The 25,132-nt window shown below is 46.7% G+C and overlaps 1 protein-coding gene and 1 long non-coding RNA gene across 2 annotated transcripts in view; one reads left to right on the top strand and one right to left on the bottom strand.

Annotated features, from left to right (window-relative positions):
- WNT3 (Wnt family member 3) overlaps nt 1-10,112 on the bottom strand; it is a 34,056-nt gene extending 23,944 nt beyond the window's left edge. The window contains exon 1 of the mRNA XM_071450693.1: nt 9,779-10,112. Within this exon, the coding sequence (XP_071306794.1) occupies nt 9,779-10,086 (308 nt within the window). The 5' untranslated portion in view covers nt 10,087-10,112. The remainder of the gene's footprint in view (nt 1-9,778) is intronic.
- Nucleotides 10,113-10,264: 152 nt separating this feature from the next.
- On the top strand, nt 10,265-24,930 carry LOC139601571 (uncharacterized). Its single transcript, XR_011682928.1, has 4 exons — nt 10,265-10,393; nt 13,684-14,556; nt 20,576-20,644; nt 24,087-24,930. It is a non-coding gene; the product is annotated as an uncharacterized lncRNA (long non-coding RNA).
- The last annotated feature ends 202 nt before the right edge of the window (nt 24,931-25,132 follow it).

The following is a 25,132-nucleotide window of genomic DNA, read 5'->3' as shown; positions in this document are numbered from 1 at the left end:
TTAAGGCTCTGGAAAAAGTCACAAATTTTCATTATTATCTTTTTAGATATTCTCTAGTAAAGTTAAGTATAGCATCCTTTAACATAATAGTATCATAAAATAATAAATTATCCTTCTGAGGACATGGAGTCACATTCATCATTCCTTCCTTCATCAGGGCACCCCACAAATCCAACACACAAGGACCATGGACAGTGTTAGGACAGAAATTAATTGGATTTTCTTGAGCCAGGATCACTGGACAGAGGCAGCTCCTGCAGAGAAACACCTGCACTCCATGGGCTTACAGCACTTCTGAGCAGCTCAGCTGTGTCCTCTGGGCACCAAAGGCTGATTTTGGCAACTCCAGAGCCTCTGGGAGTGTCCATGGTGGTGCCGTCCCCCTCTTGTCTGGCTCTTCCCAACCCTCCTGGCATTGGGGTAAGGGATGTCACAAAGGTGTCACTGCTCCCAAAAGGATGTGAAAATCACAGCCCCAGCCCCAGCACACGAGGGAAGGCTCTAAGGGTCTCCTTTTGGGTTTTCCTTCTCCAAAACTGTGCTCCTGTGCATTGCACCACTGTTGGAGGCAAAGAGTCTCTTTCATATCCACTCTTTTTACATCCTCACTTCACCAACACCAGCAGCCTGTGCCCCATCAAACCCACAAACAAGGACTTGGTGTCTGCAGATCTTATTTTTAGGTTTGTAGGGGTAAAAATGAGCAAATTGAAAGGAAAAGTGAAAATATAGAGACAGCCACGGCTCTGTGTTCTGAATAAACTTCCTGTCAGACAGACAACAGGTGAATTTCATTAAAAACTTATTAAAGTTTTAAAGTTTAATTTTTAGTTTAATTTTAAAGTTGTTTTTTTAAAGTTTGTTAAAGGGGAGTTGGTTGTTACCAAACCTAATCAGGCCCGAGCAATAATCAGAATTTAAAACCACAATTGAAATATTTTGCAACAATAAAAAAAAAAAACCAACCTAAAAACCCAACAAGAAACCCTCCCTAAAATCTAAGAGACCTCTGGAGGTAAAACCTGCCTTGCAAATGTGCCCCTGGCTGCAAGAAACTCCTTTGACATTATTCAAGGACCACTGCAAATTTCTTAATTATAAACCTCCACAATTTCTAGAAAGTAACTGCAGGAAACTTGAGTGAGTCTGTGACACAGAAATGGGATGAGAAAAAAAACCCTGAAGGTTTTTTATCACCTTTTGAAAAGGATGCAGAAGATCTGGAGCCTGAGCCAGGGTGGGGCTGGAGAGCATCAGGGAATGTTTCTCATTTAAAATTGTGAGCACTGGGAAAGGTGCCAGTTAGACTTGATTAGATTTGTAAGATTAATTAAAAGCAGACAGGTTCAGTGAATTGTGAACAAGACAAATTAGCAAATTAGCAAATCAGGAAACCCATCTTCAGAAAAGGAATTAGAGATTTTGGTTCCTTTATCAGGGTAAATTTGCTTTTCAGAGCGTGGTTCTTTCATGTTCCAGGGGTGGCATTTTACTATTCTACAATAAAATAATATATGAAATATATTTTTAATAATAATTCTTAACATATATATTTCACAGAATCAAAAAATAAAATATAATAATTTCACATTAAAAATATTTTTTTAAAAATTACAAAACTGCTACTAAAAAATGAAACATGCCTCTATAAAAAACACATGTTAAAACCCCAAAAAATCCCAAAAACTTACTTTTTTACTTCCAACCTAAAAACAAATAACACAGCACTTCCAGCCCTGGTGATGAACAGGCATTTCCAGGCCTGGAATCCCTTCCAGCCAAGGCTCCCAGTCCCTGCTGGGGATGTTTTGTTGCCTCAGCAGCAGCTCTGGTGTCTGGATGTGGGACTGGAGGGAGGTTTTGGGGTTAATTTGGGATTTCTGAGGAGTCCTGGGTATGGTCCCAGAAAGAGAAGGTTCATGGAGTGAGAGAGCTGGGGGCTCTCAAAATCCCTCTGTCCCAAGGGAAAGCTTATCCCAGGAAAAGCTGGAATTAATATTAAAAAAAGCTGGAATAATATTAATTCCCAGGAATGAATATTAAATATTAATATTTCTAAAAGAATATTTTTTAAAAGCTGGAATACCATTAATTCCTGGGAATTACTATAAAATATTAATATTTAAAAATAATATTTTAAAAGCCTGAAAAATAATATTTCCCAGGAATTAATATTAAATGTTAATATTTAAAAATAATATGTTTAAAATCTGGAATACTATTAATTTTCAGTAATTAATAGTAAATATTAGCATTTAAAAATTAATATTAAAAAAGCTGGAATACTATTAATTCCCAGGGATTATATTATATTATATTATATTATATTATATTATATTATATTATATTATATTATATTATATTATATTATATTATATTATATTATATTATATTATATTATATATTGAACTGAGAAAGGATCTTACAGAAGGCCTAACAAAATAATAATTAAAAACTGGTGACTGACTCCTCAGAGTCTAACCCAGCTGGCTGTGATTGGTCATTAAGTAAAAACAATTCACATGCTGGATAAACAATCTCCAACCATTCCAAAGCAGCAAAACACAGGAGAAGCAAATGAGATAATTATTGTTTTCCTTTTTCTCTGAGGCTTCTCAGCTTCCCAGGAGAAGAAATCCTGGCAAAGGGATTTTTCAGAAAATATGAGAGTGACCCAGGAAAAATCAAACACCCCCTGAGTGTCAGCTAGAGGGTGAAATTCAAAAATCAGGAATGTGGAGGTGACAGTCTGGTCAGAGAGAGAGAAAGCCAGATAAGCTTTGCCATGAATTGGTCTGGGAACTTTTAGGGAGGCAGAGAGAAAGAATTGTGAACTATCTGCAGGTGCTGTTTATAACAAGTTTTCCTCAAGTGGTGTCATCTTAATTAACCAAACATGAGAAATGAGTTGATTAAATGACCAGTCAGGTCCACCTGTATCAGACCAGGGTATAAAAGAAGGGGTTCCAATAAATTGGCTGCTTTTAACCTCCTGATTTAGAGCCTGTGACATCCCTGGTGACACAGGAGGGACCTCCAGGTTTGTCACTGGAGCCTTGGGCTGCACATGAGTTGGAGCTGCTGGGGGTCCTGGGGAAGGCACAACCCCCATTAAATGTGCCCTGGGAATGGAGCTGATAGTAAAAGATTCTAAAATCACAAAATCCGGAGAGCTAGAAAGAAAGTTAGGCTTAGTAGGCCCTGGGAAATGTATTTGTGTTTTTGTAAAAAATACATGTTAAAATGTAAATGTATTTTTCTCATGATCTTGTATTTGCTAGATCATGTGAAACTGCACCTGTGTAGTCAGTATATGATAAATGATATAATTGTTAGATGTGATTAGATATAATTTTTGTTCAAAGAATCATGAGAAACTATGTTAGAGGTTTGAGGGGGATCATGAGAAATCTGTGCTCGGATGGAATCAATGTACACAATAGAACAATGTAACTTTAATAATTAATATGTAAGTTATATAATGATAGAATATAAAACACCTTCATCCCAAACCCATGGTGGAGCCAGATTTGGGTCTGTGCCCCTGACACCCAGAGCTCTCAATAAAAGCCCATAATAATTCTGTGATTATGTGTTCCTGAATGCTAACAGAGTGACCTGGGGCTGTCAGGAGGAAGCTCAAACACCACCCAAGCTGGCCCTGGCCTCAGCAAAGGGAGCCACAGGAGAGGAACCTGGGGGATCCCTGGAGCTCAGAGTGGGACCAGCCAGGGCAGTGCAGCCTGACCCTACAAATGCCCCAGGACAGCCCCTCCTCCCCTCCCTGCAGCAAGGAGTGAACCTTTATCTGGCAATTGTCCTGTGGATGTGACAGCCTGCTCAGAGAGAGAGAGAAAGCCAGGGAAGTTATCCCAGAGTGGGCCTGGGCAGCTTTAGGGAGCTGGGGAGAAACAATGACAGCCAAAATATCAACAAAACAACCTGCAGGGGGTGTTTTTCTAACAGTCTGTTTTGTTGGTTTTTCTCATAAGATTGTTTGTAAATGGGTGTCTTGTTAATTAGAAAAATGTGTTGATTAAATGACCAAACTGTTACACCTGTAGTGAGCTAAGCTATAAAAGAAGAGAGGATGAAATAAATGAGGCCTTTGCTATTTTGCCTTTTGTGTCATCTCTGGCTCAGGTGATGCCCTTTGTCAATTGTTCAGTGCTGGAGAGGAGAGATCAGCCCTGTGCTGTTTGTGAGGGCCCTCCAAGCTGCCCTGAGCAGCTCTCACCTCCCCTGCTCACCTGCACCAGCCCAGGCCCTTCCTTGCCACCTTTCCAGCCCCATTCCAGCTCCTCTGCATCCTCCTGAGCTGGGCAGGAGCCCCAGGTGCCCCTCAGCTCTCTGTGTTGGAGGTGAGCCCAGCTGTGAGTTCTGTTCCTTCATGTCCCCATCCCCTTGATGCCTCAGGTTTTAGTTTTTATATTTTTTAGATTCTGTGCTGCTTAATGTGTGGGTTTGAGCTTCATATCATGGGATGGTGAGTTCTGTGCACAGAACAGGGAGACAAAACAATTCCTGCTCCAGCTGGGGACCAAGGACAAATGATCCAAATCTGGGGCACAAGAGCACAAACATCATGGGCTGGAGAAAAACAAAGATGGGACTGCATGGGCTGGAGCTGGAATTGGGCAATTAACTCCAATATGCAAATGGAGCAGAGCTTATAAAAGTGAGAGACCCCATGACCCATTTTGTGGGCATTTTGGGTTCACTTGGGGTTCATTTTGTGACCATTTTGGGTTCACCCGGGGTGCAGCCCTGGTTGGGCTCTTGTGCTGCCCAAGGTGGATCCATTGAGGTCTCCTGATAAATCCCTGCTTTATTCTTTAGCTCTGTCCTTTATCCTTTATCTTTTTGGCTCAGCCTTCTCAGGGCATCCCCTGCCTCTATCCCAGGGTGTGAGCTCAGGCTGATGGGGCAGTGCAGGACATGGGAAATCGCTGCTTTGTGGCCTCCTCTACCCCAGCACCTCCAGCTGAGAGGGTGGGGTGGCCAAAAATCCCCCCTGAATTCCCAGTGCTCCTCCTTGGGTGCCTTTACAGGTGCTTCACTTTGGCAAACGCTGCTTTTAGTGAAGGAGTCAAACAAGGAACTGGTTGCAATTAAGCAGCTTCTTCAGAGCTCTTTTGTGGCCACTTTAAATTTACTTCTGACTCCAGTTACAGGACAGAGATTTGTGTTTTAAGGGCAGGAAGGCTCTTGAGTGAAGCAGAGCCCTTCTCCCTGGGCTCTGGTGGCTCCAGGCTTGCCCTGGCCCTGTCCTGGAGACACAAGGGGTTAATTTCTGAGGGAATGAGACCTCCTGAAGGCCAGCAGTGTGACAGTGCTTATTGCTCTGTGCTGCCATGCTCTGGGAGCGTTTTGAAGCTGTTGCTGAGCTCAGGACTCCACTGGACGGAGTGAAACAGAAACGAGCTCCAGGGCTGCTTCCAACCCAAACCACGCTGGGATTCTGCACTGGGCAGGACAAAACCAGCAGGAGATGTCACCTGGAGCCCTGGGCCAGGTCCTGAGGCTGTGCATCCTTGGAGATCTGCTCTGGCAGTGCTTGGGGCTGTCCTGCTGCTCAGGATCCACTTCAATCCCAGCTCAATCCATGGCATGGATTGCCCATCCCACCCTGCAGGGATTCCCTCCAGCTAAACCTGGCTGGCAAAAACGCTGAAAAAAACCTTGAGGCTCACAAAACCCGTTAGAATCACAAGCTCCTGAGCACTTTGTGGCCAGCCAGGTACTCAGGGCTGTTTTTTTTCACTGATCTGCTCTGGCAGTGCTTGGGGCTGTCCTGCTGCTCAGGATCCACCTCAATCCCAGCTCCAAAATTCTGCTTTCCATGGCATGGATTGCCCATCCCACCCTGCAGGGATTCCCTCCAGCTACACCTGGCTGGGAAAAACGCTGAAAAAAACCTTGAGGCCCACAAAACCCTTTAGAGCCCCAAGCTCCTGAGCACTTTGTGGCCAGCCAGGTACTCAGGGCTGGTTTTTTTCACTGATCTGCTCTGGCAGTGCTTGGGGCTGTCCTGCTGCTCAGGATCCACCTCAATCCCAGCTCCAAAACTCTGCTTTCCATGGCATGGATTGCCCGTCCCACCCAGCAGGGATTCCCTCCAGCTACACCTGGCTGGCAAAAATGCTGAAAAAAACCTTGAGGCTCACAAAACCCTTTAGAGCCCCAAGCTCCTGAGCTGGTCAGGATTTGGGATCCACCTCAATCCAAGCTCCAAAACTCTGCTTTCCATGGCATGGATTCCCCATCCCACCCTGCAGGGATTCCCTCCAGCTACACCTGGCTGGGAAAAACACTGAAAAACCCTTGAAGCCCACAAAACCCTTTAGAGCCCCAAGCTCCTGAGCACTTTGTGGCCAGCCAGGTGCTCAGGGCTGTTTTCATGGGCAGCCCCAGGTCTGAGCCCAGCTTTGCCCCTCACTGCCCACAGCAGGAGGAGCTGCAGCCTGCTCTGCATGGCCCCACCACAGCTCCACATCTCCTCCTTCTCTTTCAGCAGCACTAAGCAGACAGCCCAAGGGTTGGACACGTCTCTGAGGGAGCTTTGTTGGCCTCAGCTCCTCCTGTCAGCACTCACAGGCAGCATTTCAGTGACCTTTTCCCATCTGTGCCCCGTTTGTTCCCCTCTCAGGGCTCTGGTGGGATGGCAGCATGTGAAGAAGGGTTGGAGCTGTGTCAAAATACCTCACTGGAGGTTACATCCACAGCCTGAGCCACCCCTGGAGCTCACTCAGAGCTGCCTGGACGGGGACAGGGCAATGTCAGGGCGTTTCCAGCATCCCAGCTGGGCTGAAAGCCCCTCTTGGCTTCTCCATCCTGCTGCCACCAGTGGGTCTGGAGCCCAGGCTCTGGGTTTGCAGCACAGGGAGCTGGGGCAGGACCTCCCTGCAGAGCTCCAGGGCTGCACTTGGGCTCTCCTTTCTCTGGACAATGTCAAGGACCACGTCCTTCCCTGGCCCTTCAATAAAACACATCCCACAAACCCTGAGCAGCTCCGTCCCTTTGCCTTTATCCCCTGCACTGTCACTGCTGCCAGCTCCTGGCATTGTCTGGAGCAGCAGGAATATTCCAGCCACCCCCAAACCCTTTACAAGGTGATCAGACCCCATTCTCATCACTCTCCTTCTCCTAGGGCACACACAGACACTTCCTCCCCACCACAGGAATAAATAAACCCTTTTCTCCTTTCTGTCCCACAGCAGAAAGGATCTGTTTGGATGCTGCTGCCAAAATATTCCCAATCCAGCAGGAAAACCCCCAGGAAGGTGGTGCCAGCAGGACAGGGCACTGCCTGTCAGCATCCCTGGGGCTCTGCCACATGAAATGTCCCCCTGAAAGTCTCGAGTTTAGCACAGATGGGTTCAGCTGGGGGTGAGGGAGCCCAGGGCAGCCCCAGTGCAGCCTGCAGGACACAGCACAGGGCACCAGGCTGATGCTGAGCCCCACCTTTGCTCTCCTTGCCCTGTTTTGGGGTGTGCTGAACCCTGCAAGTGGGGCTCATCCCCCAAAGCCTCCTCTGTGCCTGCCTCAGGAGCAGAGGGTCAGGAAGAAAATTGGAAAATTATGGTTTTTTAAGAGCAGAGATATCACCGTGCTAGAGTCCAGTACATCAACCTCATTTCCACAGAGCAGATATTGAAAGCCTTCCATGGGACCAAAGGAAACCTTGAATTTGTGTGCTCTGGGAGCATTGTCTGTGCCTGAGCACCAGGGAACCCTGGCCCAGGTATTTCTGCCCTTCTGCTCCCTCAGCCTTCAAGAAGCCCCTAAAACCCCACAGCATTTGCAACCTCAGCCCTACACGGGGCACCTCCTCACATCCCTCCAGAGCAACAGAGACTCTCTGGCACTTTGGTCTTGCCAGAATCTATAAAAATACATAAAAATACACAAAAATCCACCTGGATCTGTGGATGAAATTCTGTGCAGAGTGTGCTTGACTCCCTCCTCTCCAGGGATGCTGCTTGCCATGCCCCTGCTGTCCATGCCCTACATCCTCTGTATTGTTCCTTTGGGGTGAGCCCAGAGGGCTTTGGGAGGAGGGGATGATGGGGCAGACACCTGTCTGCAGCATTTGCCCCTGCAAACAGGCACAGGAGACATTTTGCTCACGGGGGACATTTTTGCTTCACGGGGGAAAACGAGACCTTTTCATGGAGAAAAGAAAAGAGACTTGAAACGCTCTGAGACTTGAAACCCTCCTTGATTTGGGCATTAAATCCTGATTTATATCAAAGCCTGAGGCAGCTCAGGGGCTGGTGGGATGAGCTGATGCCATGGTGAGATGTCCCTGCCCCAGGCAGCTCAGCCCCAGCCCTGGCATCCTGACCTGTTCTCCGCATGCCCTGTGCCCAGGTGGGGCAGAAAAGGCATGGAAGGAATCAAAGTCCTGCTCTCTGTATTTCAGGAGCCTCCCCTGCCCAGGGCTGAGGGCCTGAAGTTGGGCAGCCACACTCAGGGCGAGGAAATCATTTAATTCTCCAGGAAAACCTGCTGTGATTTAGCCATTTCATGAACCTGCGGAGCTTTGAAACGCTTCCTGAGCGGGGACTTCTCATTGTGCTCTCAGGCTTTCTCCTCTGGAAAGGCAAATTCTCATCCCAAAGTCCACGTTCATAAATGGATTATTTAAAAAAAAAATTTAAACAATTCGTATTTTCCGTCCTGAATTCTAAATATTCCCAGACATGGCAGTCCATTCCCAAGTTCACTCCCACCTACTTCTTGCCATCTCCATGTTGGCACTGAAAGGATCTAATTCAGTAATAAAGAAGAGAGACTTTTCTGGAAAGGCGAAAATAACCCAAGAATCTCAGTAGCACCAAATTCCACCATCTCCCTCTTTTCCCTATGGATCATCAGGCTCACAGCCCCTACCTGGCACATACAGAAACTTAACAAGAGATATTCCAGCAAGAAATCCTACATAAAGACAGAAATAAACTGAAATATTCTGTTATGCAACTAGCTGGCTGCTGGATTTTAAATGACCTGGAATATTTAATTCTATATTTCTTGTTCTAAAGGGCTTCCAGTTACATTTTGTTACTGTATTCATTTATAGAGAGTTCGATTTATTTTTAAAATAAGTAACTCAGGTTACTTATCAGCCTCATTACAAGATACAACCAATTCTTTTAAAATCTATTTTTCTCGTTGGTGCAAGGAAATTAGCGACATTTCCATAATTAAAATGAACAAAATCCACCTTTGAGCAATTTTAATAATGAATGTTTTCTCAGGTGCCATTTGCGTTATTTGCTGGACTAAATTCACATGACAGAATACAACAAAAGAAGGGAAAGAAGTCCAAAAAAACGCAGCAACCAAACAGAAAATGGAATTAAAATTTTTTTTAAAGGATTAATTGCAGTTTCATGGAAAGGAAGAAAATCCCTGGGGCAGAGTGATGGGAGAGACAAAATTCCCATTGCACAAGGAAATAAAACCGCATCCTTTCACATCTGAACCAAGAGCCCATCGCCACAGTGCCGAAAATGGAGAAATTAAAGACTGGTAGGGAAGCCTCCATTTGTGCAAAGGGAAACCCAGGCATGGCCCTTTCAAAATAACCCCCAAACTTTTCGCAGATTTCATTAATTACAGGTCAAATCTGAAGAAATTACGCTTCAACTCCAGCATGCAGCTCCGCAGGGCGAGGGGTGAAAAGGAAGGAACACACAGCTCCCATGGCTAATAATTAATGAATTCATTAATCAATCATAGGGAGAGGAAGGGCGAGGGGAGGAAGGAATCTTACCACCAAATTGGGTAACCGGCTAAGACCTTTGTGCCATTGAAGAGAAAAGACAGAATTAGTCCAAGCAGGTGGTAATCCATCAGTCCAGGCTGGTGCAAGGGGGAAAAAATCGCCGCGAAGTTTTCAGAAAAACATGAAGTGCCAAAATGAAGAATCCCCCTCCTCCCAGGAAAAAAAAAAAAAAAAAAAAAAAAAAAAAAGGGGGGGGGGGGGGGTAAAAAGAGTGAAGCCAAGTCCCTCGTGGCTCGGGTGACTTTTTCTGGCTTGTCAGAAACACACCTCTCCAAGCCTTTCCCCCCGTAGATCATCCAAAAGCGTCTATTAAAAAGTGCAGGGCTCGGGGATGTCAGCAGGCGGCCAATCAGACCGCATGGCCCAAGGTGAGGGATGAGGCTCAGCCCAGGGCTGTCAATCACCCTCTCCTCCCCCTCCACCCCACAACTTTGTTCCGAGCCTGGCTGCCACGGACAAACCCTCTGTGCACCTCACTCCACTGGGGCACTGCGATTTGGGGTGAGGATTTTCAATTTTTAAATTTTTTTTTCAATTTTTTTTTTTTAATTTTTTCACTTGGAGCCCAGGATGTGCTGCCCCTGAATTCCAGGACTCGGCAAGGTAAGGATGAAGGGTGGCTGTGGTGAGGGGTGGCTTAATCTCACAGAGGGAGTGAGACAGAACTTGTTCTTCAGATGGACAGGGATGGGGGCACAGAGGGGCAGAAAACCCCTCTGCTTGTGGTAATGTGGGCAAAACTGGTGAGAAAGTTGAAATAAAACCTGCAGTGCCCAGGTTTTCAGTGTGTGGGGGTGATGGATGTAGGGGGGAGCAGGGGCAGCCTGGATTTCTATTGAGAAAAAAAATGCCATGTCATGGTGAGAGGGGAGCAGGCAGAAGGGGACGTGTCCCACGGATGGATTGCTTGTGAAGTGCATCTCTGGATGCAGGAAGATGAAAATATTATCAAAACCCCACACATGTAACAAAAAAAAAATCTAATCAGCTTCATGATTTGCAAATAGACCCAACAAAGATTTTACTTAAAAATCTTTGTTATTGGGTAGGGAGCCTGTTTGAACAGGAGCTATTGTGCAGCCAGAGGAGATGACTCGACAGAATGGGACAAAGAAATGGGAGAAGCCAAACAAGTTGCTCTTTCTCCTAAAGCATCTCAGCAACCACAGCTCTGTTGCTGCCCTGGTTTGAACCAGCTTGAGATCAGGTGCTTTAGGAGCAGCCAACAAATCAGTTTATTTCAGAGCCATGGCAGTAATGGAGATTCAAGGTCCTGTCTTGGGCACCTCAAGGCATCTCATGGTTTTGAGAGCTCTAGACCTCCTCTGGATCTTAAGGCTCTGGGCACAAACGAATTCCTCGTTGTGTTTAATCACACACTGGCACAGGGAAGCTGGGGCTGCCCCTGGATCCCTGGCAGTGCCCAAGGCCAGGTTGGGGCACCCTGGGATAGTGGAAGGTGTCCCTGCCATGGCAGGGGTGGAATGAGATGATCTTGAAGGTTCCTTCCAACCAAAACCATTCCAGGATCCTGTGATGCACCTGCCTCTTGCTCCTGCCATTCTGGGTTGCCAGTTCTGCCTGATTTTGGTGTTTGGGTGCTGACTTGGGGCAGTGCTGTTCTCAGGAGGGGTGGGTGCTGTCCTGGCCATGGCACACACAAGGGAGGACACAGCAGCTGCTCACATTTTCCCTCTCCATCACTCCCTGCACCTGCTGCAGGGACTGGGAGCCCAGATTTCCCCAGGCTTGCTCCAATGGCCTTTCCAGCTGACTGTGACCCACCATAGATATGAAATATTCTTGTTCTTTTGGGGGGGTTTTAATCCCAAATATTCTTATTCTTTTGGGAGAGCCTGCCCTGGCAAATCTTCCTGGAACCCAGATGGGTTTTATTGAACTGGGTCCAAGAAAGCAGCAATTGTCCAATGACATTTGGGACACGTGGATTTCAGCTGTAAATTTAACACCAGCTGGAAATCTTCCCCACATCTTGACATTTACTGCCCATGTTTTTAACCATGAAGATGGAGCTGGTGTGGAGCTGGCCCAGCCAATGTACCCAGCCCTAAAGAGATTTTAGTCACATTTTGGGGTTAGTGTGGGACAGGAAATATTCCAAATAGACCTTTAAGGTATCACCCACCTGTTCTGGAGCTTAAGGGAGTTTTTTTGGCTGGATGAAGGTGTCCCTGTCTGCCTCATCCCAGGGCCAGGGAATGGTCCCAGGCACTCTTCCCTTACTGCCTAAACAAAGCCCTGGGCTGTGTGAAATGCACTGGAGTGTCTGTGAGCTGCTCTGGCAAAAGCAGAACTGGAAATGCTGCCCAGGTTTGTGCTGGTGGATGCTTTGGAGCTGCACAATCAGAATAACGATTAAAAGTACCAAGGGACAGAATTTTTGTCATTGAAGTGTCACTGCTAGAGAGGCAGCAAGTGAGAGACTGGAGTGAGATGTCTCAGGTGATACTGCAGGTGGCTGAGCCCATGGGAGAGGAGAAGAACCTCAGAAACTGGTTTATTTTTTTTTGTAGAAATCCAGTTGGGGAAATCAGAATTGAGTTGTTTCTGGTTGAGGACCATGGTCAAGGTCTGGGTGGACCTGGCAGTGCTGGGTTGATGGTTGAACTTGATGATTTTTAAGGTTTTTTCCAACATCAGTGATTCTGTGGTGGCTGAGATGTTCCTGTCCATCAAACATTGGGGAAAACAAAATGCTCCTTATCCATTTCTGGGTGCTGCTATTTATAAACCAAATAATGAGCTACCAAGTGCTTCCTCTGCAGGAACCAGGAGGGAAAGTGACCCCAGCCCCAGATTCAGAGGTTTATTTGCTGCTGTGGTGGGACAGGGGTCTCAGTGTGCTCCAGCAAGAGCAGAGACACAAAGCTCCCACACAGTGATGTGGCCATGGGCAGGTCCCCAAAGATGCACAGTGAAGAGCTGATCCCAAGCACGCTGAATTCATGGGAATGGCTCTGAGGAGGGCTCTGGAGATGCTCATCCCCCCCAATCCTTCCACTTCTCCATTCCACTGCTCTCGGAACATCTGTCCCAGCACCATAAGGAGTTTGTGTTGCCCCACCTTTGGGGATGAGATTGTGTTTGGGGTGTGTTTTAATTGCTTTGGGTTGGAGATCCTGGGGGTAGAAGGTCCTGCCTGTCCCTGATCTAACTCCAGGAGACTCTTGGCTCCCAGTTTCTCCCGGTTTCTCCCGGTTTCTCCCAGTGAAACAAGCTGAAAAATAATGCCAGCTCTCAGCTGTGTCAGCCTTGATTCCCCAAGCCTTGAGGCAGCAGGCAGGGCTCCCCAGGGAGGAGGAGGAGGACCTGTCTCCCAGGGATGAAGACTCCATTGGCAGTGAAGGGAACAGACTCACTTTGAGTCTCCTCTGATGTGAAATGAAAATCTGATGCGTACATGCTAAAATTATCCTGGGCATATTTCATGCTAGCCTGAACAAATATTTATAAGTTCTACAGCAAACATTAATTTTAAATGTAATTTCTAAGAGCAAATGACAGTTCCCCAAAAGAGTACAATTTCAAAATTTCCCTCATAGATACCTCCTTGTGCTGCTGAGTGACAGTTTTATTAACTGAGGGTCTTTTCAATCACATCACTCTGTCTAGTTTGGCAATATTGACTCTCAGAGCCCAGTTTCAATATGCCCAGAAATGAAAGGAATTGAGGAAGTCAGAGGTTTGGCTGCTCAAGAAAAGTCCTGCTGCCTTCACAATGTCAGCACAGAGGTCCTTGTGTGTCGTGGGGACATTGTGGCACTGCTGGAGGGGATCTTTGGTTTATTCCAGCAAAGGAGCATTGTGATCCCATTGGAAACGTGCCTCTCCTTCCCCTTGGGCTCTAACTGTGCAACTTTGCCTTCTTTTAGCTCTTCCTCCTTTCTCCATCTGAACCTACCAGCAGGAAGACACCAGGTGCCTGGGGAAGGTGCTGGGACCATGGAGACTCCTGGATTTGTGCTCAGCGTGGATTTCAACCTGAGGAAGCCCTGAGGAGCTGCAGGAGCTCAGAGCCCTCCTGGTGGAGGGTCAGGGTGATGTGGAGAGAACAACCCAGACCTGACAGGGATGGATGAGCTCTCAGAGGGGCTTTAGAGCCCTGGCTCAGAGTTTTGGGGATGGCAGGGGATGTAAAAGCCTGTGGTGCAGTGAGAGGGGTCAGAGGGCTGGACCTGCATGTCCACCCCAGGTGACAATGAAGAGTGGCACAGGTGGGTGCTGAGGTTGAATTTCAGGTGTGGGCAAGGCCAGGAGCAGAGCTGGAGGTGGATCTCTTGGGCAATGGTCTTTTAAGGGTTAGCAAGTCCTAAAACAAGCTGGGTTTGCTGGTTTGAAGACCTAAATTTTGTTGTTAGAGTCTGAAGTGGAGGTGAAATAGGACATTAGTATTCTGATGGCTCATCAGGCCTAAAGTTAATAATTATAGAAAAGGTGAGGAAATCCTTCCTCAAAGCCTGATGAACTGTCTGGCTCCTTCTGGATCTCTTGGGCAATGGCCTTTTAAGGGTTAGCAGGTCCTAAAACAAGCTGGGTTTGATGGTTTGAAGACCAATTTTGTTGTTAAAGTGGAGGTGAAATAGGACATTAGTACTCTGATGGCTCATCAGGCCTGAAGTAAATAATTATAGAAAATCTGTGAAGAGCTGAGGAAATCCTTCCTCAAAGCCTGATGAACTGTCTGGCTCCTTCCATCTTCACCTCCTGAAATCCTGAGGGCTCTGTTTGCTGCTAACCTGTGACAGGTAACAAGAACATTCCCTTTGAACTTCCCTGTTCTCATTTTTCTTGGGAAATATCCTCCCTGCAAATATCCTTTACCTCACTCCATTTATTCACAATCTATTCTAAATAGAATTCCTCCACTTGGGATAATTTTTGTCTACTAGTGATGGTAGAAACTCTTTTCAGACAATTTCCTCTAATAGCCCAGTCTTGTGGCCAAAGCCCTGGGATTTCTGGTTTTTTTTGTTTTTTTTTTTTTTTTTTTGGTTTGGTTTTTTTTTTTGGGTTTTTCTGGTTTTTTTTGGTTGGTTGGTTGGTTGGTTTTGTTTCTTTTTTGTTTGTTTGTTTTTTTGGGGGGGTTGGGTTTTTTATTTATTTTTATTTTTTTATTTTGGGTGGTTTTTTTATTCTTTTTATTTTTTTTGTTTTGTTGCAGGTTTTTTTTTGCTTTTTTGTGTCTTTTTAATCTTGTTTTGTTTTTTTTTATTCCCCTTTAAAAAAGAAAAACAAAAGATATATTTTTGTTAAAATTTGGATTTTTTTTAAAAAAACAATATATATATATATTTTTATTACAAAGGAGAGGTTGCATTTTAAAACATCAGCAGTGTAACCTGCTGTCGAACCTGTTCTCAGATTCAAATCAAGAAACTCATGTTGTGTTCTCAGCTTTCCCAAAGAGCTCCTCACATGATTTTGCTGGCCCAGGTTCTTCATCCACCCCTGGATTTCTTGTAAACCTGGGGAAAAATCACATTTTCTGTGTGGATCCCATTCGTTGCTCCAGGAAGGAGCTGCCTCCCCCTCTGTGCAGCCTCAACTGGAACACCCAGGAACCTCAGGCTGGATAAATTCTGAGCAGAGGAGTAGAACTGGAAGCCCAGATTTCATTTCTTTTGGGCAGAAAAAGAAGAAATGGAGCTGCCCAGGGTTCAGTTGTTCTTTCTAGTCACAAATATCCCCTGTGGATCACAGGAAATGAGGGAAGTGCAAGTGCTGAGTGCTCTGAGGACACTTCAGCAGCTACAGACTGTCAATAAAAACACCTTTTTTTCATGTCATCCACTTCAATTCCTTCAAACTCCATTACATTTCAGATCTTTGCTCTATTTTGCTAAGGAGATATTCAAAAAAACAAAAACAAAAAAACCCAAAAAACCCAGCCCTAATGAAGGCCTAACACTTGGGTTTTAGTGGCTATGGCAACGTGGAGCACAGAGAGTGAGCAATGAAACCATCTCAAACTTCAGGAAACACAAGGACTTTATTATGTTTGACTGGAATAGTGTTGGCATCATGTGGGGTCACTGCTCTGGGCTGACAGAGCTTGGGTTGCAGCTTTAAAATGTTCTCTGTTCACCTCCTGCTTTTCTGCCCCTGCTCCAAATCATCCCCACTCTCTCCTGGAGTAAAGGGAAATCAGGTCTGGTCCTCCAGGACACTTTTCCCATCAGCTTTTAGTGGGAAAATGATTTCCAGATGCCATTTAAGGCTCTGTTCAGTCTTCGCCTGAGCCACTTAGGACAGTCCAGGGAAAGGTCTCAGAAGGAAAAAGTCTCAGAAGGAAAAGGTCTCAGAAAGGTTTTTTTTGCACAATAATTTGATTTTTGCACCAGTTTGAAGCAGTAGCTGGGGATCCAGGGGAGAAATGAGTGGGATGAGCAGAGCCCCAGCTGCCAAGGTGTGTGTGAGGGGTTTGGGGTGAGCAGGGCTGGGTGAGGATGTGCCAGAGGTGTGACAGCTCTGGGGTCTCCTGGAGCAGCTCCACTGCACAAAAAGCTCCATAAGGGTCACTTTGTGGTGTCCCTCTGAAGCTGGAAGTGAAGGGAAATTTTCACCTGGTGTTTGGGGCAGCCTGGATCCACGGGAGAGGCTGAGCTGCCTCTCAGGGCTGCAGTAAATCTGATTAATTGGACGAGCTGAGCAGATGAAGGAACTATGCCCCAGGTCCTGGGCTTGTTGGAGGCAGCTCTGTCTACCTTGACATCTGCAGGAATGCATCCCAGGGAAGGGGGAGGGATGGGGAGCACAGCAGCAGAGTCATTCCTGCCCTTCCTTCTCTCCTTGCCCAGCACTCCAGCCCAGCAGTACCCTGGAATTTGGGAAAAGAATGAGAGCAGCTGTTTTTTGCTGCAGGCTGTGATTTTTTTTTTTTTTTCCACGATGTTGTAGCTGGAAATTGTGGAGCCCTTGTGATGTGGGTGAGTGGAGGAAAAGGAGATTCATGGATTTCCTTGTGTGCTGTGGCTGGCTGGGAGTGCCCTGGAGCACTGTGAGGGTTGCAGAGCTCCTCCTCGCTGAGCTGCTGTGCCCACAGGAAATATTCCCACCTGGAATGAGACTCAAAGAATGTCCTGAGCTGGAAGGGACCCCCAAGGATCATCCAGGGCAGCTCCTTGACTCTGTTACTGTAGGACACAAAACAACACGAGTGCACACACTGCTGCTCTCGAGGCGAAAAAATGGAAGTTTAATTTCTGACTCCAACATTTATAGATTTCCAAAAGTGGCAGTGGATTGGAGGGTGAAAGTGCCACCCCTCCAATGACACTGGACAAACCAACAGTCCATCAAATTTCTCTTCTTCTATAAAAGAATGCAAAACAGTAAGTTATTTACAGAAAGTGTGTGAGAAAGTTTGTTACAAGAATGTAAATATCAGAAGGTTTAGAAAATCTTAAAAAATCAGGGCAACAAGACACCCCAGCAATCTCACCCTGGGCATCCCTGGCAGTGCTGTCCAAACCCTCCTGGAGCTCTGGGACCATTCCCTGGGCAGTGCCAGCACCTCTGGGGCCAGAACCTTTCCCTGAGCTCCATCCTAAACCCCCTGGCACAGCTCCAGCCATTCCCTGGCTCCTGTCCCTGTCCCAGGGAGCAGAGGTGGAGCCTCACTCCCCAGAGCCCAGATCTGCCCCCACCCAGCCCTGGCCGTGCCCCTGGGGAGGTGGCACAGCCCAGCATGGGCAGCACAGCACAGGAGGAGCTCTGATCCATGGGGTTTGCTTTTCCCTGGCTCCAAACCCCTGCACTCCTGTGCCAGGGAGGGATGGGTGGCACAGGGCCCATGTGGGCTGTGCCCTGCTCTCACAGGGTGCAGTGGGTGCTGGGTCTGCACTGCTGTGCCAGGGCAGGGGCTCTGCAGGTGCCCAAGAGCCCCTTCAGCCCCTGGTGCAGGAGGGGCTCTGCAGAACGGGGAACCAGGGCTGGGCTGGCCCAAAATTGAAGTGCCAGGGCTGGGCTGGCCCACAATGGAGATGCCAGGGCTGAATGGAGGTGCCAGGGCTGGGTTGGCCCAGAATGGGGGTACCAGGACTGGGCTGCTTCAGAATGGAGGTACCAGAGCAGGGCTGCCCTAGAATTGAAGTGCCAGGGCCGGGTTGGCCCAGAATGGGGTGCCAGGGCTGAATGGAGGTGCCAGGACTGGGCTGCTCCAGAACAGAGGTGCCAGGGCTGGGCTGGCCCAGAATGGGGGTGCCAGGGCTGGGCTGGCCCAGAATGGGGGTGCCAGGGCTGAATGGAGGTGCCAGGGCTGGGTTGGCCCAGAACAGAGGTGCCAGGGCTGGGCTGGCCCAGAATTGAAGTGCCAGGGCTGGGCTCCCCCACAATGGAGATGCCAAGGCTGAATGGAGGTACCAGGGCAGGGCTGCCCTAGAATTGAATTGCCAGAGCTGGATTGGCCCAGAATTGAAGTGCCAGGGCTGGGCTGCCCCACAATGGAGGTTCCAGGGCTGAATGGAGGTGCCAGGGCCGGGTTGGCCCAGAATGGGGGTGCCAGGGCTGAATGGAGGTGCCAGGGCTGGGCTGCCCCCCGCCCCTCCCAGAGGCCCAGCCTGGAGGGAGCAGAGTCCCCATTTCTGTCTGAGCACTCTGGGGATGGGCTCAGCTGCAAGGAGCCAAAATACCGGGCAGGAAGGAAATGGGACAGGGAAAATATCCTGGTGTGAAGCTGGGCTGGGCTTTGCTGGGCTGGGGCTGAGTTTGGACTGGGCTTTGCAGGGCTTGGGCAGAGTTTGGGCTCAGCTTTGCCAGGCTGGGGCTTTACTGAGTTGAGGCTGAGTTCAGACTGGGGTTTGCTGGGTTGGGGTTGAATTTGGGCTGGGCTTTGCTGGGCTGGGGCTGAGTTTGGACTGGGCTTTGCTGGGCTGGGCATTACTGAGCTGAGGCTGAGTTTGGGCTGGGCTTTACTGAGCTAGGCCTGAGCTTGGACTGGGCTTTACTGAGCTGGGGCTGATTTTGGGCTGGGGCTGAGTTTGGGCTGGGCTTTGCTGGGCTGGGCTGAGCTTTGCTGGTGCAGGGCAGCTGTCTGGGGGCTGCAGGAGCTCTGGACGCTGCCCAGCCTGGTGGGGATTCAATCCAGGAAGTTTTAATGACACAACAACAACAACAACAAAAGAGGAAAGAGGGGAAAGGAAGAAAAGGCTCCTGCAGGGCTGGTTGCCACGGAGACCCCAAGGAAGTTTGAACCAGTCCTGCTCTTTTCACAGCCTCCTTTGAGCCAAGGAGGGAATTATGGCTGGCCATAAAAGGGGACATGTGGCCCTTTGCTCACAGGGACCGGCCTCTGCAGTTACGAGCCTTCAGCTCATTTTCTCTCTTGTAATTGTAAAAAAAAAAGCCCTCCTGCAATTATACATTCAGATCTTAGAAAATAAAAAAAAAAAAAAAAAAAGGGAGGGGGAATCTAGGACAAGTTGTGCATCCTTTGCCTTGGGGGGCAGATCTCTGCCTCTTGCAGCCCATTATTCCCCCAGCACAGCCCTCCTCCCCTGCCTGCTCTGCTCCTGGGCAATGTTTCTGTGCTCAGGGCTGGCCAGCAGCTCACACTGTCTGTCCTCACACCAGCCCCAGCTCCCCAACAGCCAAAACCTGACTTGGTTTGGAAAGCCAGGTGTCTGCTAAGGAAGGCTGGAGCCTCCCTTGAAATGGAAAATGTAAAACCCTTCCCTCCAAATTATAATTATTAAATTAAGGGGCTCTCAGGCAAAGATATAGGAATAAGAATAGCAGTTCTTTACTAGGAAAATTTAAAATGAAAATGCAATTGTACCAAAAAAAAGAAAAAATACACTGCCAGAGTGAGAGCAGTCCCTGTCCCCTGTGTGTCAGGGGGTGGCACAGCCCCATCCCATGGGGGCTCAGCCCTCCTGCAGTGCCAGCTGTGGCTCTGCTGGAGCAGGGATCCTGCACAAGGGGGGAGTTTTCCTCTGCAGCTCCAGGGCTGCTGGAGATGGGCCTGGGCTCCCTCTGGCAATGCAGGGCAGCAGAAGCTGCTCCTCTGGGAATGCACTGGGCAAAGGCTGCTGGGCTGTCCCAACCCTCAGATTGGATCCAGGTAGGAATGTTCCAAACATCAGATTGTATCCAGGTAGGAATGCTTGAAATCTCAGATTGTACCCAGGTAGGAATGCTTGGCTCCTCCCCTGGGCACAGCATCTCCCCATGGGATGATGGAATTGGATCAGCCCTGCAGGGACACTCAGTGGCCATGGACAGAAGATAATTAATAATTAATGGCCCATGAACAAAGAGATCTCCTGGAGGGAGGATTGGCTGTGGGAGAGATAAATAAAACTGCCCAATGAACAGAACTGCCCCAGCTGTGACAGATGGCAACAGAACACACACCCAGCTAAATCTTTCAACCTTAGACCCCATCAGCCACCCCACCCCAGTGGAGAACCTCCCTGCTCAGGAAGAACTGACCTTTAATGAAGGCAGGTTAATATCTTTAATGAAGAGCAGCTGCATCAATTGGCACTCAGCTGGACAGATGTTTGCAGGCAGGTTTGTGCTGCCTTTGGCAGATTGGCAGCTGGATCTCCTCTCCCACTGTGCTCCCTGGACACAGCACCCTGCATCCCACCCTGCTCCCAGCCCCTTCCTCCCCAGCTCCTGCCGGGCTCCTGCTTTGCAGAGCAGCTGACAATGTTCAGGCTCTGTGCTTGGCACTTCTGCAGGGCTTTTCCTGCTCTCTTCAGACAAAAATAAAAGGAACTTGCACCCCTCAGTGTCTCAGCATCATCCTTTCCATCCCAGGGCTTGACAAGTGTGCCACCCCTGGAGGACTTGCTGCAGGAGGAGCTGGAATTTCATGGAGCTGAAAAGGTACCAGAGCTTCGCTTTTGATGCCTGTAAATCCATTCTGCTCCATAACAGGGCAAAAAAGCCAAATGGAGCATCCCCCATCAGTGTGGTCCTCTCTGTGCCCATCCCACAGTGTTCCCAATGCAGAGAGAGTGGTGGGAGCTCCTCAGGTGAGAGCTCCTCAGGTGAGGGTTCCTGTGGTGAGGGTTCCTCAGGTGAGGGTTCCTCAGGTGAGGGCTCCTCAGGTGAGGGCTCCTCAGGCTCTCCTTGGTCACTGCTCTGGCTTTTCTGTCCCTGTGTCACCACAGCCACATGTTCCCCCCGGGGTTACCCCCTCAGCTACCCTGGTGTCCTGTTTGTGGAACTAAGTGGTGAATCCCAGCTGTAAAAATAACCTTTATTAGGGGGAAAATCTCTATTTACCTCAGTACCACCTTTATTCTACTGCCCCTTTTTTTTTATTATCACATTTTTGGTGGAAAATGTGTTCAGGAGGGAGAGTTTCTGTGTGTTGGAGCAGCATCCCTCTGTCTGTGATCACAGTGTGAGTTTGGGATTCAGAAATGGCACATCTTATGTCCTGCTCACCCTTTTGCAACCATTGCTGGCCCTCAATCACTTGAGTTTCTCCAAGATCTTAATTTGGCAGGAAGACTCTCTAAAATGCAGTGAGGGTGGTGCAGTTCCTCCTGCTGAGCTGCAGAGCAGATTTGTCCCACCTGAGCTCCCTGTCCTGGGGAAAGAGCTTGGCTGGATGGGGACATTTCCAGGAGAGCTGGGGACAGTGGGACACAAGTGCCACCCAGTGGGCTGTGACACCACAGAGTCACAGAGCTTTGGGTGGGAAGGGACCCTGCAGAGCATCCCATGCCATGGGACACCTGCCATGATCCCAGGTGGCCCTGTCCAACCTGGCCTTGGACATTCCAGGGATCCAGGAGCAGCCAGAGCTGCTCTGTGTCCATTTGTGGTGTGGCTTGGAGCCCTGGGTCACTGATTGTCCCCTGGCCCCAGCACAGACAAGGCTGGGCTGTCCAGCAGAGCACAGGCACAGGGGCTGTCCCCAAAAACCCCTTCCCCAAGGTTGGGGGCTCCTGGGGAACTGGGGTGTCCCAGCTCTGAGGATGCAGGAGGACAATCAGTCTGGAAGAGCCACAGCTGAAGGACAAGCCTGTGGATGGTCTGCAGGCCAAAGGACTGAGTTACCTCAAGAAGGTAACCAGAAGAAAAAATTGATAAAATATGAAAATTGAGTTACCAGAAGAAAAAATTGATAAAATATGAATTTATCCATAGCAAGGAAGAAAGCAAGGCTGTTAGCATGGAAACAAAATAGACACATAAGGGATATTTGCAGTTAGAAGATACTTGCCCTAGTGAGCAGCATACATGTAAACTCATGCCAATTAATTCTTGACATTAATTGCTTTGTACCAATAAAATACAATAAGCCATTGCTTTATCCAATGAATACCACCAGCTGTTCTGATGTAACTAATGGCTTATGATCACGCTTTGTTAGGGCTATAAAATTTAAAAACCACCTTGTAATAAGGAAGAAGCCATTGTTGTCACTGCACAGGTGTGGTGGTGTTCGAGGGTCCCCAGGACGAGGGAGGAGATGAGAATCTTGACTCCATGTTTCAGAAGGCTGATTGATTATTTTATGATATATATTATATTAAAAGAAAACACTATACTAAAACTATACTAAAGAAAGAGAAGGGAGACATCAGAAAGCTAGCAAGGAAAAATGATAATAAAATCTTGTGACTGCTCCCAGCCTTGACACAGTAATAATAATAATATAGTGTAATATAGTATAATATAGTGTAATATAATAATAATATAATGTAATATAGTGTAATATAGTATAAAATATTGTAATATAGTATAATATAGTATAATATAGCATAATATAGTGTAATATAGTATAATATGGTGTAATTTAGTATAATATAGTGTAATATAGTAATAATATAGTGTAATATAGTATACAGTAATAATATAGTGTAATATAGTAATAGTGTAATATAGTATAGTAATATAGTATAGAATAATATAGTATAATAAAGCAATTAATTAGCCTCTGATAAGATGGAGTCAGATGCATCATTCCATCCCCTAGTTGGGGGGAGAGAATATAGTGTAACATAGTAATAATATATTGTAATATAGTATAATATAGTGTAATATACTGTAATATAGTATAATATAGTGTAATTTAGTATAATATAGTGTAATATAGTAATAATATAGTGTAATATAGTGTAATTTAGTATAATATAGTGTAATATAGTAGTAGTGGAATATAGTGTAATATAGTAAATATAGTGTAATTTAGTAATGATATAGTGTAATATAGTTATGGTGTTGTATAGTATAGTAATATATTATAGAATAATATAGTATAATAAAGTAATTAATTTGACTTCTGATAAGATGGAGTCAGATGCAACATTCCTCTCTCCTTGTTGGGTGGAGGGAATACAATGTGATATAGTATAATATAGTAATAATATAGTGGAATATAGTATAATACAGTAATAATATAGTGTAATATAGTGTAATATAGTATAATATAGTGTAATATAGTATAATAAAGTAATTAATTTGACTTCTGATAAGGTGGAGTCAGATGTATCATTCCCTCCCCTCGCTGGCGGGAGAATATAGTGTAATACAGTAATAATATAGTGTAATACAGTGTAATATAGTATAATATAGTATTAAAATAGAGTAATATAGTGTAATATATATATAATATAGTGTAATATAGTAATAGTGTAATATGGTATAGTAATACAGTATAGAATAATATAGTATAATAAAGTAATTAATTAGCCCTCTGATAAGATGGAGTCAGATGCATCATTCCCTCCCCTCGTCGGGGGTTCCCTGCTAATACAATAACCGAACCCAGCACTCGGGGGCTCGGAAAGGGGCGGTGGGGTGAGTCGGGAGGGCCGGGAAGGGCAGCGAACACCTTTGGCCAGCTCTGGAGCATCCCGGCGGAGCAGCGGCCATCCTCGGGGCCGCAGTACCATCTGCTGGCAGCGCCGGGGATGGGAGAGGGCCAGCAAGCTCGGCTTTACCCTCACTCAAATCAGGACTCACCTTTTCTGTCAGTTCGGTCCAGTTTAACACGTTTAGGTTGCAAATTTAGAGTTCAAATTCGACGCATCCCTGCGAGGGGGAGGTTTCGGAGTGGTAAATTTGGGCTGTGATGTTTTTCCATCTGCAGAAGGAAGGAAAGAAAATCCCCAGACAGAGCCCACTTTGCCTGATTCGTGAGGAAGGTTCATAATAATTTCTTTCCTCGGTTTCTTACTAATCTGTAGCTTAAATATTAATTTATTCAGCCCTTAACCTCTTCTTTTCTGGGTGTGCATTACATCAGCACGCCCTGCCTTCCCTCCCAGCCCCAATTTATTCCTGTTCTGTCCTTTTCTATTCCTCCCAGCGCCGTGCTTCGCCTCTGAGCCTACCCCAGCTCCATTTATTTGCTGAAGCAATAGCAGATGATCGATCTGAGGCTGTTTGTAGTTCATTCCTGCTCTCAGAACCCTCCAGTCTGGCATCCACATCCACTTTGTTTCCTCTTAATCACTTCCCTGCTCCTGTTTGTGCCCTCCGTGGCTGTTCCACAGAGCAGTGGCTGGAAGGAAGGAAGCCCAGAGCACGTAGCCACTGGCCCACACGCTGTGGCCAGGAAACTGTGGTTGGCAGCAAACCCAGAGGACTCAAAACACAGCTCCCAAAAGCATTTGTTAAGTGACATGAGTTAAAAAATGATGCAGGACTTGGTCCCGTTCTTGGAACTGGTTGAGGATGGATAAAGGGCAAGGCAGGCCCTGCTTGGCTGCACTCCCTGGATTTTTGCTCTCCTCAGCCTGACTCATCCACCAAAATGCACCTGATGGATGAGGAGTGTGCTCAGTGCTTTGGGAATTACAATTTGTTCTTCCCTGCAAAGCCACCAGCTCGTCCCAGGGCAGCACCTGGAGCTGCAGGCCTGGCTGGGCTCATGGGGGAAAGGACCCAGCTGGAGCTGATAGTAAAAGATTTTAAAATCACAGAAAATTCGAGGTGTTAGAAAGAAAGTTAGGCTTCGTAGGCCATGGGAAATGTATCTGTATTTTTGTAAAAAAATACATGTAAAAATGTAAATGTATTTTTCACATGATCCTGTATTTGCTAGGTCATGTGAAATTGCACCTGTGTAGTCAGTATATGATAAATGATATAATTGTTAGATGTGATTAGATATAATTATTGTTGAAAGAATCATGAGAAACTATGTTAGGGGTTTGAGGAGGATCATGAGAAATCTGTGCTTGGATGAAATCAATGTATAGAACAATGTAATAGAACATTGTATTGTGATATTGTAATATCAATAGAACAATGTAAGTTTCATAATTTATAAATATTAATACAATATTAATTAAATATTGATAATTAAGATGTAGTTATATAATGATAGAATATAAAACACGTTCATCCCAA

This window comes from Agelaius tricolor, unplaced genomic scaffold (genome assembly GCF_023055355.1).
Source record: "Agelaius tricolor isolate 1412-34295 unplaced genomic scaffold, bAgeTri1.0.p SCAF_31, whole genome shotgun sequence".
Classification (NCBI taxonomy): domain Eukaryota; kingdom Metazoa; phylum Chordata; class Aves; order Passeriformes; family Icteridae; genus Agelaius; species Agelaius tricolor.
This window is presented reverse-complemented; position numbering and strand designations above follow the sequence as displayed.